The following is a 15,048-nucleotide window of genomic DNA, read 5'->3' on the forward strand; positions in this document are numbered from 1 at the left end:
TTATACATATTGTGAATGCATTGATAGAATAGAAAAGTAGGACATGGCTGTATCTCCTGATTCAAATAATTAGCAATTGTTGACGTGACTTAATATGAAAGGAGTTGACTGTAGAATTTAAATATTTCAAAAATGCCCCCCCCCCAAATTTTTTTTAAGGGCACATCATTCAATAGCATAAATTTTAATATCTTGAGGTTAATCAGAATCAGCTACAGTAATTTGCTTAATCTGCTGTTTTGGAGTACTGTTAATGGTGTGATGTAAAATTTTAATCTCAAGGAAGTGATTTTGTAAGTAATGTTTTTTGATACTGAATCTTTGGTTTTTGTTTTTATGAAGGTCACTACAAAAATTTCCTTATAAAAAATTATTATAGAAGGTGTTTTAGTTGTATTTAAAGTACTATTTGAAATTTTATTAGTATTTTTGCTTCTTGAACAAAAATTTGAAAATTTCTTCTGTATTATCTAAAAGTTTTCTTTTTCTCTCTCTCTTTTTTTTTTTTTTTTTTTTTTTTTTTTTTTTTTTTTTTTTTTTTCAGTTTAAAATTAGAATGTGAAAAGTTAGCAAGTGAAAAAACAGAAATGCAGAGGCATTATGTAATGGTAAGTTAAAATATTACTTATGTTATTTGTAGAGACAGTTTTGTTTATCAATAAAATTATAACCTAACTGTAAAGTTTTGTTACATAAGTTCATTATAGTGTGATTATTTCTGACTGATGACATTACTGACTTAAATATTGTAAACTGTATACTATCACTGTTGTAATTTATACTTAAGTAAATTGTGCATAAGTGTAAAAAAAAATGTCCAATGCAACCAGCATTTATTAGAAGAAGAAGTCTCTTTTGGCTTATACTTTCAGAGCTCTTTAAAACTTTTTATATTTTTTTTATCCTAGCCTAATTCATATGCAGTTCTCTCACCTGCAATGATTGAAAGAAATATGACACTATGCCTGATATTTCCTTAAAGTTATATTGATAAAAGCTTTATCAGTATAACTTAAAGGAAATCATTTTATTCTTTCAAGTCACATATTTACTTTATTTCTTTTCTCTCTGTCTTTTTTTTTTTTTTTTTTTTTTTTACTATGGTCTATTCTTGTAAAGCAAATTTATAAAGTTAGGTTAAAGAAAATGATGATTTTCCAATTTCTCTTAAGTTTCTTGGGTGACCTAATTAGAAAGTGCATTTATGAAGCATATGTTACCAAGGGGATGATTATATTTTAAATTTATATTTTGACATAATAATGAAACAAATTTTGAGATTGTGTAGATAAAGGGGAATTGCATTTGTTTTCATTTCATTATTGACATCATTCAAAATCTAGATAAATCTGCTTATGGTTAGTTTGTATACCATGCATTTACTATGCTCATAAATTGTGCTGAATGAAATAAATATAAATCTTGATATTTCTTCTCCTTTTCCTATAGCAAATGAAGACTGTATTATGTATTTTAATTAAAAAATTATCTCAATAACCAATCATTATATATTCAATAGAACTGTTGTGCCTGTCAAACATTAATGAATTAAAACCAGCTTTTTTATAAATAATGCCTGTTTATTTTTTGTTAATTATTTATGTAGCTTATATATATATATATATAATTTTGATTTTTTTTCTATTTCAGTACTATGAAATGTCCTATGGTTTAAATGTAGAAATGCACAGACAGGTAAGTGTTATGCTGTATTGTTTAAAAATTCTTGATTAATTTCAGAATGTTTTGTGTATAGGTATAAACCCAGGTAATTTTTGGGGATGACTTCTCACAAGGAAATTTAAGAAAAAAGAGCTGAAGTTTGAGCAGGAATAGCATAAAATATCTTGTAAAGTTTCATAACTGGAGATCTTTTAAGAAGGTTCTGTTACATATTTATTGTGCAGTAATATACGTGCATGCATTTGCAGTAACAGAAGGCTAGGCAAATTTCAGTTTACATAATAATAATAATAATAATAATAATAATATAGTAATAATAAAGAAATGAAGAACTGGTTGAATAACAAGGTTAATACTCTGAAAGTTATGTCAATTGAAAACAAAAAAAGTTTGAAAGAAAGGAGAGTTCATGATTAAAATAGGATGGATAAACTCTAATAAAAATAGGGGGGGGAGTTGGAAGAGGAGATTCAGTACTGCAAGCACTACCCAGCCCTTCAAAAACTGTTAAATGGAATTAGAAAAAATTTGGCATTTTCTGAAAGAATTTTTAATGTTTTTAGGTGTAACTATCTTTAATGGAAAAGTATTATTAAAAAATATAGGTGAAAATATGCCTGTATCACGTTTTCAATGTAACTTAATTCACATTATTTAGAAAAGTTCATTAAAAAATTTACACCAAATATTCAGAAAATAATTACTTACATCTTGTTGGACAGCATTTCTCAGAATTTTATAAAAGTCATAAAGAAGGAAAGGGGGGGAGAAAAAAAAATGAAAGAAAGAAAGAAAGCTCTACGTATAATAAAAGAAAGAGTCTGTGTGTCTTTCGTTTGTGCTGTATATAAGCTAATAGATATAAGCTAATAGACCCAGGGCTACGAAATTTGGTATATAGGTGCATCTAGACAAGAGCCAGTGCACCTCAAAACGATTTTTTTCAAAATTCGAATCATATTTTTTTTTTTAATTTTTATCTTTTTGATTATTTAAAAGCCAGACAAAGGCTGGCTGCGTAGCTGCTAGTACATCAATAAAGAAGGAAAAGATGGGCATTTTATTCAATGACTAGCAGTCAGCAAAAATTAATATAAATAAAAAATGTTAGTGTTGAATTCTGTATTTATTAGTTCTTCAAACTTTGTACTGTGACTGCAGAAATCCTTACCCAGCCTTTATTTTTGCTACTGTTGGTGGTAGATATTTGCTTCTAGTTACAAAAATGTATCAAATAATGCAAATATTCATGTTTTAGCATTTTTAAATTTTAAAAAATCCATTTTATAAATATTATTAAATTTAACTTTTTGTTCATTCTTCTGATCGCTATACTTATGTTTAGAAAACTTTTGAATTCAATATAAAAAATAGAATACAAAATGGCTTAGTTCCATGACAAAATTTGAGGGGGATATAATGTTTAATTTCAATATCGGTAATTTTTGACACAATACAATTTGCATTGGAGGGTCAGTTAATAGATAAATTAGGGTAAATCATGATTCCCCCTTCCCTCTTATATGGTATCATATGATATTGCTTTGTGATTTACCAGTGTATTTAGTATATACACTAGTGTGCAAAAATTAAGGACGAGACATTTTTTTCAATATAACTTTGTACAAAAGCTTTCCAAATCAACACGTTTAATACCGTAAGATCCCTAATACGTAAGGACATGAGTAATGTAAGCAACACTTACTAAAAGAGAAATCAGAGGGATAAAAAGAAGCTTTATTGAAAAAGTAGCATGGAGCGCAATGCGACTGAAGGCCGAAACATCTCTGTAATGGGTGTCCAGCAAGAAACATCTGGTCTTTAATAGAGGATATGATCTCCCCTGACTGCTAGGCAGGTTTTACAGCGTCTGCCCATGCTGAGAATGAGGGTGTCAATGAGTTGTTGAGGCATTGCTGCCCATTCGTCTTGCAGCGCCAATCGAAGCTCCGGAATCGTTACTGGTGGTAAGGTACGAGCTGCGAAGAAAATCGCATACATGCTCAATGGGATTGAGAGCCGGAGATCGTGCTGGCCAATCTATACGTTCAATATCCTCACTCTCTAAGAGCTGTTCGGCAGCTATTGTGCGATGACATGGTGCATTGTCGTCCATGAAAAGGAACTGCGGACCCATAGTGGCTCTAAAAAGATGCAGATATGGAAGAAGAATCTCATTACAATAACGGGTCCCGTTGACTGAACCTGCATCGAAGATGTGAAGGTCTGTACGACTACCAAGCATGAAACGAGAAATCTCCCCAAACGAGAACACCGCCAGCTCCATACCTGTCCCTTTCAATGATGTTCGAGGGATCATTGCGGCTTCCCCGCTCTCTCCAGATGAGTATGCGATGAGAATCGCTACTCAGACTGAATCTGCTCTCATCTGTAAAGAATACTCGTCCCCATTCATTGTCTCTCCAATTCCGGTGTTCCCGGCACCACAGAGAACGCCTTCTCCGATGGACAGGCGTTAGAGGTACACACCGTATAGGGCGTCATGCAAACAGACCGCCACCGTGCAGTCTTCTGGCCACGGTAAAACGCGATATCGGTCGCCTGTGTCGTGTGTGTAGCGATTTCTCCCGCTGTTTGCCGCCTGTTTCTTCTGGCCTGTAAGGCAATATACCGGTCATCTGCGGGTGTGGTTCCCCGTGGACGACCACTACTAAACCCCCGGATAGCTGTTCCTGTAGTTTGAAATTGTCTTCAAAGTCGTGAAACGATGCTGTGAGCAATTCTCTGCAGCCACACTTGTCACACTGCGGCCTTCCTCCAGCTTCCCAATTATTCGACCTCGGGTAAAAGCATCCAGATGTTGTCTAACAGATTGATTATTCGCCATTTCTCGCTGAGGCAGCAACTCGGTGTAATTTTAACTGCTATACAGCGTGCAATCTCTTTGCCAGAAATACTGATCTTACACCGACAACATGCTTTATACTACTCAGACACTCCCCCATTACGTCTGTCTCCCTGCATATCTGCGCATGTGCTACCGTACATCACCTTACTTAATCTCCTGATTGGTCTTTCTGTTCGCTCTGCCTCTTCGTTCAGCTGATATGCTAATTTTTCGACTTCGTCCTTAATTTTTGCACACCAGTGTAAGTTTATTAAATTAGGTGTGTCAAGTATTTTTTCACAAGAAATTTATTACTTTATAATCATAGCCCAGTAATTTAAAAAAAGTCATTAAATTTGCAAATATTTTCATTTTTAATTAATGCAAATAATATTATGAGTTAGCCATTTATTTGCTCATGCAGGAATCAGACAGTGTTTTCTTGAACACAAGTTCTGTAAGATATTATGAATCAGATCTCCATTTTTTTGGGGGGATGATCAATATTTTTTACAATATACTTGATAGAAGGTCATTTCTTAACACCAGAAACCTTTTTCTAAATGATATTTTATTTTTAGTTATGTACGAATGCAAACATTTCTTCCTTCAATTTGTGTATGACTCCTAAATGTGATTCTCAATTTTAGTATCCAATATTTTGGTCAATTTTTGTCATACAGGAGCTGAATATTTTGTACTTTACATTTTATAACAATTAGAAAGTTTTTTTAAATATAACTATAGCAACAAGTAGAATATATAAAAAATTAGATTTTTCATTTTATAATTTAATTTTTATATTTAAAAATATGGAAATATGAATCTTTACATCATTTAAAACATATTTGTAGTTGGAAATATTATATGTCTGTGACCAATGATTGCAAAATTAAAGGCCCGGTAAGGACTTTTGTGCATTAAGTGTAAAGGATTTCTAATATGTTTGTATAAATGCCGTGCAGAGTATTGTTTATATAGGCTTTGCATATGTAAGTGTTTTTCAAATTTCTAAATCTTTTAATACATATAAATAAAATCTCATAATAAATGTAATTGTTAAAAAATTTTGCAAAGGTAGCATGCAAGTTTCATTGCTTTTAATTTGCATTTTGATTGCATTAATTGCATTTTTAATCTATGTAAAGTAAAATATTCTAAATACTATATGTAAAAATCAAGATTTTGAGTAAAAGCCGGTATCAAAGGAATTTTTTAATATGTATTTAACAATAAAAGTGTGCTGGTTCACAGCGAAATTCAGAGCACAGAGGTCATGTGCTCAGGAAACTAATTCATTCTCCTTATAATGCTGAGATTATATGTATCCCAATATATATTCCAGATATATATTGGGAGTGAAGAAATTGAATACTTCTTGATCAATGGGTATAGCCCATAAATATTCCATTGCAGGATTGCATTTGAATATGGAGTATTTTTTTCTCCCTTCCTGCTCATTATACTGTACGTATTTAACTGGAAAGAGGAAGAACTCTAGGGAACCATACATTGAGTAATTAATGTCAGTATTGTTTTTCTAATTGATAAAAGAATTGTTGCATTAATAGTATGATTTCCTGCTAATTTGGCTTGTCAGTTATGCGACAAAGGGCGAGAAGTAATTTCATTTAGGAAAAAAGCTGAGACCATGATGCCTTGAAAAGGACTCTGAGGATAGGATTCAACTGAATTTAAGCTGTGTATAAAAATAATTTATAACTGGCCTATTAAATATTTAGGAAGGAAAGCTGAATTGTTGTTTCTGTTATACATTGCTGCTTAACTGTTATAGACAAAGAAATTCTAAAAAATTTCTTATTTGTATATATGTATGAAAGCCTTCAATACAAAAATATCAATGCATCCTTGGCATTTTTTAATTTTTTTAAAATTCTAATACTATGAATAAGGGAATTAGTTTTTCTGACACCCAAATAAAAATAAATTATATTATCTGTCAGGTTGTAGTTCATATTGAAATTCATAATTTTTTTTTTAAGAGAGAGTATGGTGTAATATGAAATGAATCTGATTATTTGGAAAATTTTAATCAATAATGTAGTGACTAATCTTTCAACCTGCCAGTGGAGAAGTCTGGGTAACTCTGCCAATTCACCTGGACTATAGTCCTTGATTTTTGAAGATGGTAGCTTCATGTTGCTTTTCTAATGTGTAAATCAGTGGCTGGTCTCCACTGAAATAACTCCGTGGTGACATCTCTTCCCTTAAAATAATCTTTGAATATTTTGCAACAATCAGTTACTTTCTATAAGTTAAAAGGTAGCCTATAAATATAATGTGTAAAGAAGCTTGTTTAATATAATGTAAATGTGTGTTATTATTAGACTCAGATGGCTGAATCAGACATACATAGACCCCCCCCCCCCGTCAAAGAAAAGCAGGTAACTCTTGTGTGCTTTGCCAAAGTTAATTAGCCAGATAACTTATCTTTTTTTTTACTTTTCCCATGTTCATTATTTTTCATCCCTGTATGGTAGTAGATTATGTTCAATATTTAAACAAATATTTTTTGTGTGAATTTTAACATAGAATTATTTTAAATACAAAATTATAGCAGGTAGAAAGAGAATTGTGAATCTCTTGTAGAAAAATATTACTCAGCATTTTTATCGAGTTTCATCACAGCTTAATTCTTTTCCTTTTTAGAAGCATCTGCAGCATGTTTCCAAGCTCTCAGATTTTTGTAGTCTATCCATTTACTTAAAAAAGCGTCTTCTGTTTGTTTCCTTTTATTGTGTAGTTTAAACCTATTCTTCAACTAATGGCAAAGAATATGACGATGATAATAAAAGGGGAAAGAATCTTGGAAGGGAGAAATATTAGAACTGCAAACGGGCTGCCTTGTTGACTCAAGAATCATCTCCGGTGGTTAGGATCGCGGTCTATTTACCCCGTTTCGTTCCCAGTACTAAAAAGACAGATTATAACCCCAAATCCATGGCAATCCATTTACACAGGCGTGGAAAAGAAACAGCGGGAATCTACGAAGAGAAAAATGAAGGGAAAAAATACTCCTCTGACCCGCGCAGTGGCCTTAATCCTTGGGCAAACGGAGCCCGGTCTCCTCTGATCTCCGGTGTAGAAATAATTACTCTCGGACCTTTATGGCGAGTCATCGGTGAAACTTCGGGTAAACACTACTGGTCCTGGATCAATATTAGATCTTCGGATTCCCCAACCCCCTTTCCCTTTTGGATTGCTTGTGAACAACGGGGAAGGTGTCCATGCCGCTGGTTTCTCGTCTGGGCGTGTATATACATTCCGGCTTGATGGATTATTGCACCTGCTCTTTTCTGCTGTATTCATCTTTTTTTATTTCCTTGCGTTTTATTTGTTAAGCTCGTTGTAAGGTCTTTGTTTTGACATAAATTAGTTAGATTCCCAACAGGCTATAGGCCACTGAAATTTTCTAGAACTTGATAATTTGTATAATTTCATTATATTCATTTGCATATAAGTTCCAATAGTGTCAGTTGGTACTTGTATGTAATCTCTCTATTTACGAAACGCTTATATTTATTTCTTAGGTTTAATGTTTAGCTGTTCATTGAATGATACTATGAAAATACATGTTAATTACATAAATACATTAAATACGTTAATATAAAGAAGCTCATGTTAATCAACTTAAAAGAAAATGGTTTGTAAAATTTTTAGTTTTAAATTTCATTTGTTAAATATTTTTCCCTATTAAGTGAGTTTCATTGCTAATTTTCTTTAATTTGCTTACAAAAACTGATTTAAGTTTTAAGAAATTTGTTCCTTTATTCTACTTAACGCTTCTCGCAAGTAAAAAAGTTTTAAGACGTTTTTCTACTTTTATTACTTTAAAAAACTATTTAAGCCAATACTGCTGCTGATTGTATTACCTTAGTTACGAATGACGGTGGTACCGATTTTACCTCAGAAGCTAAAAAAACTAATACGCAGCTGCGATTTGCCGTAGATGTCGTAGAATGAATTATAATGCTGCTTTGTTGACTTAGTCCTGCCCCGGGTTCGAGTTTCGTAGGAGGCCTGGATCTCCATAAACGTGTAATGTCTTTGCGACTGGGGGGGTCAGTTAGAATACTGTCGAGCCGAATATTCTCTTCAGAAGCTGGTGGCAGAAGAGTGGTTCAATTTCTCGGAGATTCTGTGTCACAATTGGGGCATAGCTGGGCAAGCTTGCATAAGGTGTCCAAGACCTGAGCTATCGATAGACGAAACCAGTAACTCTTGTCCACGATAAAATTCATGGAGCTGATCTGTAGTTCAGATTAGAAGCAAAAATAATAATGAAGTTTAGCGCAGTGAAGATACTTTGAGTTAAACTGAATTAGTCAAATATATCAATCTGGGAGACGAGTCTGTTATAAAAGTGAAACGTTATGTAATTTGTATGCAGATATTGATTCATCTGTGGATTGTGAAGTTATTTATTTTAAGTATTTAAGAATGACCAATCTGTCTGAAATCTATGCTTGAGAAATGAGTTTTAGAAAATCTTGCAGGTATACTGCTTGGTACCTTGTAGCATTGGCTTTCTTCCTTCGAGCTCTTAGCGAAATTTTCGATTGGGATCTTTAACTAAATTCCATGTTTTATTGTTCTGCTTGTCAGAATCTCGATGACGTTAGGAGGTACAGTGCCTTCTCTCAAAGCATATGCCACTCCGTTTGTTTGCGTTCTGGGGCTTCCATCTGGTCATCTTGTCTGCTTCTCTGTTGTCCCTTGCTTCGGTGGTTCCATCCATCGATTTATCTTTTAATTTAGAAAGCGGGCGCTCGGGAAAATAAACACTCTTGCCGAATAGTTCCTTCCTTCAATAACTTATTTCGCCATCGGCCTTTATGGATTTCGGCAGTCTGTCCCTTCTTCCTCTCCCCCTGCATCCAAACTTTGTCAGCCGATTGGAGTAGCTATCCGTTTTGAATCGTATGTGTACCTGGATTGGGGATAGCGAAAGAGCCCTCCCGCAGGAATCATTTATAGCAGTGGTAAAAGCCTGCGGCATTCTGCCCGATCAATAGAAGGATCCTTCCATTTCGAGCTCGTGAGGCCTGTAATCGCGCCATTCCCTCAGGGAATTTCGTTGGAGGGGAAGGCAGAGCATGTGGGGTGGAGTTCCATTGAATGGGAAAAGCATTGCGAGGATTTTGGATAGCTGCGAGAAGAGGATGGTGGAAAAGAAAAAAGACATTGCTTCATCAGTGTTGTGCTTTCTCTTTGTGCCCTCTGACAAAAGAAATGCTTTCGAAGTGGTTTGGAACTCTCACTTCTCAAGACCTATTATGCTTCGATACAACGTTTAGTCAATTTTTCCTCTTGATTTGTACGGCGTGCTTTGTTGATGTTCGAGTAGCTCATTTGGATTTTTCAACTTGATAAGTTTCAGAATAACTTTTTTATTCTTGGCCTCTTTGGGTTTTGTTTGCTCTCGTGCAACAAAAGTGATGTTTAAATCGTATGTTTAGGCAGAAGAGTAGAAAGTGATCAGTACAATTTCGTTTGTCGCTGGTTTTCGCACAACATTTTAAAATGAAATTTGGGAGCAGTGTTCCGGAATTTGACCAGTTGAAAAGGATGCATTATTTTCATTGTGATAGTAAGTTAATTTTACCGCGACTGTATTCTGGACAATAAATTTCTTGAAAATCCTCAAGAGTGGTAACATTGCACTTTGTCTGTTGGGCCCATGTATTTGTTTTCTAAATAGAATAAATGATGTCGATTTAATTTATTTTCATTTCGTTTTAGAATCTCGATTGACGAAATTATACGAACCACAAAATAGCGTAATTCGTTAAATCGAATTTCGTAAATCAGAATGGCTTCAAAACAAATACAAATTATTTTACATATATAGCCAAATTCTAGGCTTTTTTAGGAATTATAAATTTTCTGGTTTGAGCGGTAATTTAGCGAGTTCTGTTTTATCAGCACGCAACCATTAAGAGCCAAAAGAGAAACTTCTGTTTTTAAATTCTTGAAATTGCTTCATACTAAGCATTGAAAAGTAATATAAAGCAATGAATGTGTTCTCATATAGAGTTTTGAATTTTGGAACTTTTTTTTTTTTTTTTTTTTTTTTTTTTGTTGTTGTTGTTGTTTAATTTAACTTACAAAAGTATAATGAACATTTCACTAATTTGATTTTTCAGTGCACGGGATCACATAAAACGTAAATATTTTATATTTATAAAACCCTCCTTCCAATGCTGAAATTGTTTCTGTAAAATTCTGTGCTTCATTTTAAGGCGTTTTTAAAACAGAAGTCCATGCCGAGCTTAAATTACCCTGGAATGCAATTTAATTGCATTTCAGTTTTTAATCGTTGTTGCACAGGCACTCAAAGTGAACTGAGCTTTGGTATTTCTTTGTAATAAAACTCATGATTAAGAAATTATATTGTTCTTATAAAATTTCTTTCAGCAATGAGAGTGTTATTGGTGCTAGCTTCTGCTATTGAATGTATATACCTTATTTTTCACTTAGCAAAAGGAGGAGGGAAAAGACCCTAGTCGGTTTGGGACAGAAAAATATCTGGCCCCATCCAGAATGGCTTTCCTTTAGAATGTAAAATATTTATGGGCTGTCACGGGAATGGCTAAATTTCTCACTCAGTTATACATATTTATAACTATGGGAAATACGTAGGTAGGACATGCATCAGATTAAATGTTGCAATGCAGTTTTGGCAGTAGACAAGTAACAAAAGTAATGAATCAAATCTTATTTACATCTACTTAGAATGAAAAAGGCCTTGCTATCTGTGTAGCGGAAATGGGGAAGAAGATGGAATAATTGTTTCATACAATTAAAGAGTTGCTAGTAATAAAGTAAAAGTAAGGTATTGCGCAAAAATGTGTTTACAAAATGCCACCTTTTTGGCATCTTAGACCAAATTTTCACTTTCTTTTATTGTCTATGTCACCATCCCAACCATAATTGGTTGTTTCCTCATAAAGAGAGCTGCATTTTTGTTGTATGCTTCATAATACTTGAGTTTTTAAAAGAAATTTACTGATTTTTTTAAATCAGTAGCACCATTAAGCTGATTTAATGTGAAACGTTCAAATCTTAATAAAGCAATGCATTATCTCTCCGCATTATTCTATTTTACAAACATCTTGATAAGCAATAGCAAGTTGGTAGTCACTAAGCGAGAGCTCGAAATGCAACATCTATAAGACCAAAAATATCTGTGTTATTAACGTTATGTAAGAAGCATATTACATATATTAAATTCTGAATTGACAAAGATATTTTTTATGCATGAGTGATTTATTCATTATTAGTGAGCTCCCGATTCTGTAATGAATTTAATAAATGAAAGTGCGACACTTTGAAAAGATGGTGATGTCACTGCTAATGCTGGAAATAATAATTTAAGTTAAGAATAAAAGTAGACAACGTATGCCTTAAAGCTAATTCATCTCATAGTATTTTAAAATTCTCAAAATGCAAATTATAAAATTAGATCATTGTAAGAGTTATAACATCCTATTGAAATTATTATTGGAATCTTAAAATTCACAATTTTAAATATATAAAAATAACATCGTACGAGTTTTTCAAAATAAAAGTCTTAAAACTCGGGCTTTCATTTTAAATTGCTTTTAATTTTAAATTACCATCCTGAACTTTAAAACAAAGAATTAATAAATTAAACATTTTCCTATTTTTCAGTGTTTTCAAATACTGAGTAGGTATTTTTGTGTGTTAACATTTTGTAAAAAGTCTATGAATAAATATGCCTGAAGCGATAAGAAAGCAGAAAAATTAATCAAAAATTTTTATTTTTTTTAATGACTGCAACATTTTTTACAGATGAATGTCAATTTACATCTCAAATATAAATAGTATAGTGAATATATATTAAAAAGAAAAGGGGAATACTTAATACTGTTTAAATATAAACTTGAGTGTGTCCAGATAGTATAGCGAATATATATTAAAAAGAAAAGGGGAATACTTAATACTGTTTAAACATAAACTTGAGTGTGTCCAGGCCATACACATTTTCCGTTCGTCTTTTCTAATATAAGATCAGCAAGTACTGTTTTGAGAACAGAAGTGAAAAATACCCAGATTAAAATAAGTTAAAGGAAGATTCAAAAGTTAGAATTTTGCTTTGGATATTTTTATCTTATATGTGCATATATCCCTTCTTATTCTTTAAAAAAACCCTGAAAATAAGGACTTGTGTAAAATTCAACATCTGATCACATTGTGTGAGATAATACTTGCTCTTTAAAAACTTTCTTAAGTGGAGAACCAAAATTCTTGTTCATTCAGACATCCATTTAAACACAGTTTCTTCTGTTCCTTCATTGAGAAATTTCTTTTCCATGAGTGGTTCAGGCATGAGGAACAACAGCATGCAGTGATACAATACAACATCACATTGGGAACAATAATGAAAATTGTTACAAACCATAAATTCACTTTCAAGAAGCAGCCCAATTTCGGGGAATTCTGTTTTGTATTTAAACTGCTGTTATTCGGTCTGTTGACTTTTTGGTGTTCGGTTATTTAACCAAGATACTCTCGGTTTGGTGACACATCGTATCTTTCATTTCCTGCTCGTGATTAGGTTATCTGAAAGCCCCGAGAATCCAAAAACCTGATAGCCATTAAAGCGTGCAGTTTGAATAACCGTTAACCCCAATTAAGAAATAATTTAGTTATTCGGCCTCGGAGGGCGTTCCGCAATTGGAGGATGGTTCTTTTGTTCGTGACTGGCGTGCCATCTTGTTTTGCATTTCCATAAAGTGCGAGAGGCGTAATGAAATTAGTCCTCCATTGAGGTGGGATTTGAGCTGCACTATTACGATAAAACATTAATGTCAAAAATGAATATCCGGGGAGCATTGCGTCTTGGTGAACTGCCTGGGGATCGTCCGCCAAGTGAGTTTTAGAACTTCCAGGAGCTGTTTTGATGAATAATGGTGTTTTAAAATCTTCGCTCTCGTAGTAAGGCAAAATATCATTCGAAATTTCGTTTGATGTCATCGGTATAATGGTTCTAATGAATTTAGTTTAGTCAATGAAGATTAAAATTCTTTTGTTATTCATTTATTATTTTCATTATTACGTTTTTGAGGAAATGCAATTGGTTAATGCTAATGTTAGTTTTCCTGAGCAGCGTATTTAGCGAAAAGCAATGCGCCTTGGAAACAAATATCTTGCTCTTTCTAACACCATTATATGTTTTTAGCTTTTGATATATAAATTCTTCTGATGTATGAAAAATTAGTCTTTGCTAGGAGTTTTAGTTGAATTAGAATACAGTTTATCGAAATAAGGGGAGTAAAGTCGTATAAAACACTTATTTGCTTTCGACTGTTAAAGTTAAATAAATGCATGTAATATTATCAAGAAAAATAATATCAGAGTCTAGTTAAGTACAATGTATTTAACTGTTTGTTATTTAAAATGTCTCTTAATGGGGATATCACATTAGCGAATGCGAAACGCAACGGGAATTGTTCTCCCTAGAAATGTGTTCTTAAAATTAGATTGGAAAGCAGGTTCTTTTTTACGACGATGGGAAACTGTGTTCATTGGTGTCTGCGGGTAGATTAACAAATAAAAAGAAAGAAAGAATCACGGGACCTAACTAACGTAAAATTCTTAAAAGTAGAATTTTCTCGAATTGTTCTCGAATTTTTTAATTAGGTGTTCAAGAGATACGTTGTCTGATTACATTAGCTCAGATAAACTCCAGTGTAAATGGCCCCTTTATGTGTAATCTGAGTACATGCCAGTTTCCCTTAAAGCGTGCTATACGAAGTTATACATCACGTGTTTGTCATTATAAATTGTCAACTAACCATTCATATAAGGTATTGTTGGGCATCTTCTGCAACTACTTTTTGTGATTCTGTGTTGGCGTAATGGGCCACACGCTATGTTACGTTTCGCAAATGTGGAGAAATTTTTTGGTTTAAAAGTCGCCGATTATTTCGAGATTCTGAGTACGTATTTCAAATGAACTTTGTAAATAGTTTTGCAATCGATAGATGAGTAGTACTGGTATCAAATGGGATGTAACAAGTATAGGGAATAGAAAGTGCTACTTTGAATAATTTTCTTATAAAATGTTTGCGAGATTTTAAAGCTAAAAAAATATGAGCAGGTTAAATGGGAAAAGACTTTGAGTTCTCATACGAAGAGCAAATTTATTAAATCTAATTTTGAGTTATACTGCTGATATTTTCAGCAAGTTTGGAAGTGCTCCTAAGGTGGTTAAAAATATGAAAATTTGCATGCATTCGAAAAGCAGTTGTCTATAAAGATAATTTTTGAAAGGAACACCCATGTATATTTCAGTAGCGCATAGTTGTAAGAAAAATCACAGGAACCATAGTCTCCAGTTCACTGGTTTCCTCCGTCTTTCTCAATTCAAATTTTTTTCTTAAATAAAATTTTCCTGTTTTTTTATGCCACTGGTAAATTAAAATATCATCACATATAAATTTTAGAATTCATAGAGATTTCATTTTCAA

At 33.0% G+C, this 15,048-nt stretch overlaps 1 protein-coding gene across 7 annotated transcripts in view; it reads left to right on the forward strand.

Moving 5' to 3' along the window:
- The window catches only part of gro (TLE family member transcriptional corepressor groucho), a 295,514-nt gene that overhangs the window by 141,014 nt on the left and 139,452 nt on the right, over positions 1–15,048 (forward strand). For all 7 annotated transcript variants that reach the window (XM_085810630.1, XM_085810634.1, XM_085810633.1 and 4 more), the window contains 2 exons: positions 545–608; positions 1,651–1,695. In XM_085810630.1, coding sequence (XP_085666756.1) covers positions 545–608; positions 1,651–1,695 — 109 coding nt within the window. The remainder of the gene's footprint in view (positions 1–544; positions 609–1,650; positions 1,696–15,048) is intronic.

This window comes from Stegodyphus dumicola, chromosome 2 (assembly GCF_044657685.1).
Source record: "Stegodyphus dumicola isolate Sdum_Otavi_A_Nest chromosome 2, ASM4465768v1".
In the NCBI taxonomy this organism is placed as follows: domain Eukaryota; kingdom Metazoa; phylum Arthropoda; class Arachnida; order Araneae; family Eresidae; genus Stegodyphus; species Stegodyphus dumicola.